Genomic DNA, 6666 nt, shown 5'->3' on the forward strand with positions numbered 1-6666 from the left:
TATTATCCCCTACAATCTTGAAATTGATTTGCGGGAAAACCAGTTACAGTTTTACATCAAATCCTTCATAAACAGCATCGTCACCACTGCGTTTCACAACACAGTAAGGTCCATTTCTGACCCATATCCTGGCGGAAGAACTATTGACCAGCAGATGGCGATATACACCTTCTTCCTTCTCTTGTCCCATAACAGTATTGACCACAATGGTGAAAGTGATCAGTTACACAGTTTAGACTCCTTATCTTGGGTTTCAAAGACTGTTATTCAAAGCATCAACCCTCCATTCATGAATATTGCTGATCTGTAGGACATGGAAACAAGGACTGGGATCAGCTGTATGGGAGAATGGGTCTACTCAAACATACAGAGAGGAAAAAAGCTGTCTTGGCCAGATTGATGAATCAAATCAGATCAAATGTATTTGTATAACCCTTTTTAAAAGCAATGTCACAGAGGGCTTTACATACACTTACGCCCAGAGAACTCCCCCTCAACCAACCTAAGGACGACAGGGGAAAAACGAACTTGAGACTAAATGGAAACACCTTGGAAGGAGCAATTCAGTGAGGGATCCCCTCCTCCAGAGATGCTTGGTGGAAGAGTGGTGCAGAACACAGGCATCAAGAAAAGTACCAATAGGTGTTGAAACACAGAAATCCAAAGTTTTCTAGTGAACATTTTGAGAGGGCGGGTTTCCTTTGAATACCATGGATCCATTTACATATCTAGCTTAAAGTTCTCCTGGTAGTATATTAGCCAGTTCCAGGGCTGTGTTTGAGATAATGCAACGACTACTAACAATCTTCTGAGAGCCTTCAGGGCTCTGGCAGAGTTCCATTTTGAAGGTAACTCGACAATGGTCTGATAGTGTAGGATTGTGGGGGTAGACTATGAGGTCAGTAATCGCAGTTCCCCATGTGAGAACTAGATCTAATGTATGCGAGTAAAGATGGGTTGGTTTGGGTCACCCACCTGGGTGAAGCCTGTGAAATCAGGGAGAGCAGTGAAGGCCTTGCTTAATAGATCTGTTGGGTCATCCACATGAATGTTTAAGTCACCCATAATTTGAATATTATCAGTATACGTCACAAAATCAGCAGCAAAATCAGCAAATTTCTATAAGAAGAGGTCATACGGGCCTGGGGGCAATACAGAGTGGCTGTACAAAATGATAAGCCAACTTGTGACACAAAGACATTGTTCTTTTATTCAAACTGTACACAAATAAGACATATACGCATAGAAACACAAGAAAAAAAAAGGTTTTCAAAAACATTCATGCAGGTAGATAAGCACAGCATCCCAACACAAACAAACCCACCACAACAGAACAAAAACTGTCAGAGAAATCAGCAGAAAAACAAATGAAAAATGAAGAGCCGCTGAGACCACAGACAAATGTCTATGGCTGAGACAGTTGCCACTCACAGCGGCGCTACGTCACAGAACGGGGGCTAGAAAGTAAACACCACAATAGGAGAAAGGCTGTGAACTGAAGCATGATCTATGGACTAGAAGTACACAGAACACGCCTAGTCACGTGGTGAAACATGACCTGACAGAAAGAAGACTTACGCAATATTATAATACGGGTGAATGAAATTAAGCATTCTGATTGGTTGAGAGGGAGTTCCGGGGTGTGCATTATTGAGCGATAAAGTACTGTGCGCCTTTTTACATTTACCTTAAAGGGGAGAGTTCCATATTAGTGAGCACTAAAATAACAAAAAGGTTGCAGAAGAAAAAGACTGTCTACAAGTACTTGTGTTAAGCAGTTTATTGGTTAGCAAGCTAGTTCAGGAACCTGCTGACATAACCCAATAGAATCCTTTTCAACCACAGTCCGTTCTTAGAGCTGAATGAAGATGTCTCTGAGCTCAACAGTTACAGAATGGCTGGACATTCCAAGTACTTTAGTTTTTATTTGCATTTTCCTTTTGCTTACAAACTTGATCAAAAACAAAGCTCCGAAGAATTTCCCCCCTGGACCTTTTTATCTGCCTTTCATTGGAGACTTACACCGTCTTGATTCTTCAAGACTTCATCTTCAATTTGATGAGGTATGCCTTATGGTCAATCCTGTCTATCCTCAAATATATAACCTTTACTAAACAATTATTCCAGGATAGCAGTCATGTCATGATATTCATTGATTTTCTTGTCAGTTCTCTAAGAAATATGGAAAGATTTTCAGCCTCCGTATAGGACAACCATGGGTCATTGTGAACGGACATAAGCTTGTGAAAGAGGCCTTGGTTCAAAATGGTGAAAACTTTGCAGACCGGCCGTCAATACCCTTAATTGATGATCTTATTGGAAACCAAGGTAAGTGTAATTACACAGCTGTGGTCAGGTCAACATCTTGAGAATGGAATAATACAATTTGACATCTGCTTTGTTGTGTAGAGATGACTCTGTGATATCATCGTCAGGTATTGTCATGTCTAATGGAAATAAGTGGAAACAACAGAGGAGGTTTGCCCTCTCCACTCTGAGGAACTTTGGACTGGGCAAAAAGACCTTGGAGCCTTCCATTCAAACCGAATGCCAATGTTTGAATGAGGCAATAATGGGTGAAAAAGGTATTTGGAATAATGGGTACAATATGTGTTTACTCTGCTGCCTTGAAACTTCATCACTTATCAACTTTGAATATGACCTTGAAAATGATATGAATGTTTTGTGGATAATTATAGTAGTAATACATACATCATATAGATGGGTGGATTTTTAAAGGTTTCAAGATTTTTATCAAAGATAGACTTTCTGTATTATGAATTCCAGTTTGTGTTTGTTTGTTTCCTTAAGGTAAACCATTTAACCCCCAGTTCCTAATGAACAACGCTGTCTCAAACGTGATTTGCTGCCTGGTGTTTGGGGACCGGTTTGAGTACAGTGACGGGGAGTTCCAAACCCTCCTGAAGATCATGAATAAGGCAATTCAGTTGGAAGGATCCATATGGGCTCTGGTAGAACCATCTAATCTCTCAAACTTTTAAATGTACTTGCTTTAAATCTTACGTGTGTTTATCAAATGTATTGTTTCCATTTCATTCATTTAGCAGATGCTTTCATCCAAATCAATGTACAATGGGTGATAATAGAACGTACAGCAGGTCAAGGATCAGAAGGGCCAAGTCTTACATTATGTCGGTGGTCAGAGTCAAGGAACAGTTTGTATTTCCTAGCCACATTGCAAAGTCACAGAATTTATCCCAGCTACAAAGCGCACTGAACATCTCGTATTAAAGAACTCACACAAGGTTGAATGTCTGCAGCTGTACAACTTGTTTCCTGCCGTCATGAGACGAGTCCCTGGACCGCACCAGAATATCTTTAGCCACTGGAAGAAGGTCATCGCCTTCATAAAGATTAAGATTGAGGAGCACAGTGAGGGCTACGACCCGTCCTGTCCCAGGGACTTCATCGACTGTTTTGTGAAGGAGATTGAGAAGGTGTTTTATTTTGTTTGTTTTAATACCTTGATTAGTTCTCTTTCAATTAATCCACATGCACACGTTTGTAATTGTTCACCTTGATATTATATGTTTCATCATATATCAAAATGTCCTCTTTTTTTCAAAGTTCAAGGATGACTCCGAGTCTGGGTTCGACTTAGACAATTTGATTTATTGCACTCTGGATCTGTTTGTGGCTGGGACAGAGACCACCTCCACTACTTTGTACTGGGGACTGCTCTATATGATCAAATACCCAGAAATTCAAGGTATGTGTTCAAGTGTGTATGTGACCCCCCCATCACCTCGTACGGTATTGTTATTTATTGTATTTGTGTGTGTATGTTCTTATGTGTGCGTGTGTCTGTATTTACGGATGATATCAGCGTGTGTGTGTGTGCGGGCTTGAAAGGCGTGCACGCATCACATTATGGCCCCCGTTCCTGTATTGCTTGTGTTGACATCACATCCTGTCATTTCGGATCCCTCCGTAGAAAAGGTCCAGAGAGAGATCACCGCTGTGGTTGGCTCGTCACGCCCAGTCTCCGTGGCAGACAGGGACAACATGCCCTACACGGATGCAGTCATCCACGAGATCCAGAGAATAGGAAATATCGTACCCCTCAATTTATCTCGCATGGCCACCAAGGACACTCAGCTGGGTGGATACACCATCCCAAAGGTCTGACATTCGGGATGGTCTTGTGACAGGACATTTTTGACCATGACTGAAATATGCAGAGACACAGCATGTTGTGATGTTGTCCTTAGGGCACCTTGGTGGCGGGCACCCTCACATCCGTCCTGTTCGATGAAAGCGAGTGGGAGACCCCCAATACGTTCAACCCGGGACACTTCCTGGATGCAGACGGCAAATTCAGACGAAGAGATGCCTTCCTCCCATTTTCAGCAGGTAAATCGACAGCATTTCCTCGATACAGTTTGGCCACAGCTTGCACTTGCATGCACAGAGAATACCTATGCCAGATATCACACAATTCTCTATTAAGCATCCTTGACATCACAGTGCATGTATGTCTTTCATGAACATCTTAGACATGATTTGGCCTTCTTGGAGCGCTGGTTTGTGAATGCCTGCTCTGTCTTTGGTACCTCCATCCCAGGGAAGAGAGTGTGCCCGGGGGAACAGCTGGCAAGGATGGAGCTTTTCCTCTTCTTCACCTCCCTCCTCCAGGAGTTCACCTTTTCCGCTCCTCCCGGCACCACTCCAAGCTTGGAATATCAGATAGGTGCCACACATGGGCCCATGCCCTACCAGCTGTGCGCTGCCTCACGCTGCAACTAAGTCACACCTTAAAAATGACAGTCCCCTGGCAGGCCTAACAGGAAGATTGAAAATGGCAGTTTTGTGCACTTAGCATTCGGAGGGTATTGTTGTTGTCGGATGAGGTGAATGTGTTGCTATTTGTATTGCTGTGGTACAGGAAGCGCAAGGCTCAAACATAATGTATAGATTACACAGACTGATATGAATGGTCTGTCATCATAATCTTGTTGTAGGGTAGAAATCAACTATGAAACACCACGTTATGTGAGCACAGTCAATATGGGGTTTTACAAGAGCATATCTCATTTAACTGTAAGTGTAACTGCAACATGTTAAATAAAGTTGAAAAAAACTACAATATTGTTGTTCCTATAAAATGTAAAGGTCACCGTATTGATCAACCTATCACTTGCCGGTTGTTACCATGTGCCTGTTTTCAAATGAAATACCATAGATTCACCACACATATAAAATGTTTGAGAGCCAATAAGAGAAGTGTGTCAGGGAGTCAGGTAGCTTAGCGGTTAGGGAATCGGGCTAGTAATCAGAAGGTTGCCAGTTCGATTCCTGGCTGCGCAAAATGACGTTGTGTCCTTGGGCAAGGCATTTCATCCTTCCCTCGGAGGGAATGTCCCTGTTCTTCGTGTAGGTCACTCTGGACAAGAGCGTCTGCTAAATGACTACATGCAAATTTGGTCAGCGGTGATTAGAGTAAAGCGGTGCACCGTACTAAATCTACTTTGTTCCGGTCCGGTCTACAGTCTATGACCCAGCACAGACGTACAGGAGTTAGTACCCACTGTTTTTCCCTACATTACATTTAGTACGAAATTAGATAAACTATTCGCTGTGCCCGTGCAACGAGTATAATAAGCCAGCAGCTCAAGGCGCGCGGTTATGCTCTGTTACAATGTGTGCCTTTTGATGTACGTGTAGCAGGTGTGGTGAAACTCACTCCGCAAGTATCTAACAGGTCACCTGCGTCAACTACTCTATAGCTTTTCGTTGGCATAGTTGGTAGCGGTTGCGCTTGGAAGTCAAGAGGTGGCAGATTCGACTCCCGGTGGGAGTGAAAATTGGCCGGTATGTCTCTGACGGAGCATGTAAGACCACGTCTGTTACATACCGATGCGAAACCACCTCCAAGTTGTGTTTTGTTTCTCTCTTATTTTGTTTGGCGGTGTCTACTCTTGTTCTTTATTTCTTTGCCGTGAGAGTGCCCTCTTTTGGGGTGATGAATTATGATAATTTGATCTGGGTTATTTTGTAGCAGGCATAGCAGCAAAATCGCAGCTTTGGTGCAGTACTTTGTGGCTTGTGTGAGCACTTTATGGGATTGTGCAACATTGTAAATGAAGTGCATTATTTTCGTACGCCGCCTCCTCCCTCATGCATTTAATTGTATAACCCATAGTGGGGAATACCGTCCCAGCTACCAGTGATTCTTTGCCAAGATTCAGTCTGGTGGAGGTTACACTTGTACTTATTACATGACATCGCTACCATCATTAGAATGAGGAAGCAAACAGAAATAGGATTGCAGATGACAAACAGGCAAAGAGACACCCACAATCTTCTGAGGTGAGGTGGTCACTGTGACCTGATTCCTCACCCTGTCTCACTAAGATGGCACTCTCATGGAAAATTTAACAGTTATGACTTGGCCCCAGACGTGGTAACCAGTCCAGGGAACAACTTTGAAGTACATAAAAAAAAGCTTCAGGCAAGCAACTTCTCTTCAGTGACATTTATTGCAGACAAGTTTCTGAGCAAACTCTTTGCCAAAGCTAGCATATGTGAATGTACATTTGCTTGAGAAAGAGGTTATTCTGGTTTGGGGTCGGGGCACTTAGTTATGGCGTGGTGGGATAACGTATACATGTGAGTAGAAAAGAAATATAACGTTACAGAAATCCC

At 42.8% G+C, this 6666-nt stretch overlaps 1 protein-coding gene across 1 annotated transcript; it reads left to right on the forward strand.

Annotated features, from left to right (window-relative positions):
• The first annotated feature begins 1648 nt into the window (after positions 1-1648).
• On the forward strand, positions 1649-5105 carry LOC124487503 (cytochrome P450 2J4-like). Its single transcript, XM_047049884.1, has 9 exons — positions 1649-2063; positions 2169-2328; positions 2436-2585; positions 2812-2972; positions 3282-3458; positions 3589-3730; positions 3956-4143; positions 4233-4374; positions 4586-5105. Exons 1-9 carry the CDS (start codon positions 1863-1865, stop codon positions 4765-4767), a joined length of 1503 nt encoding a protein of 500 aa, XP_046905840.1. The 5' UTR covers positions 1649-1862; the 3' UTR covers positions 4768-5105.
• The last annotated feature ends 1561 nt before the right edge of the window (positions 5106-6666 follow it).

The sequence above is a fragment of the Hypomesus transpacificus genome, chromosome 26 (assembly GCF_021917145.1).
Source record: "Hypomesus transpacificus isolate Combined female chromosome 26, fHypTra1, whole genome shotgun sequence".
Lineage (NCBI taxonomy): Eukaryota > Metazoa > Chordata > Actinopteri > Osmeriformes > Osmeridae > Hypomesus > Hypomesus transpacificus.

What these genes read in the sequence shown, in the direction of transcription:
- LOC124487503 (XM_047049884.1), top strand. Translation starts at nt 1,863, where the DNA reads ATGAAGATGTCTCTGAGCTCAACAGTTACAGAATGGCTGGACATTCCA. An exon ending in AAGGATCCATATGGGCTCTG is followed by an intron (nt 2,973 to 3,281) that starts GTAGAACCATCT and finishes GAATGTCTGCAG; the next exon opens with CTGTACAACTTGTTTCCTGC. An exon ending in TTGTGAAGGAGATTGAGAAG is followed by an intron (nt 3,459 to 3,588) that starts GTGTTTTATTTT and finishes TTTTTTTCAAAG; the next exon opens with TTCAAGGATGACTCCGAGTC.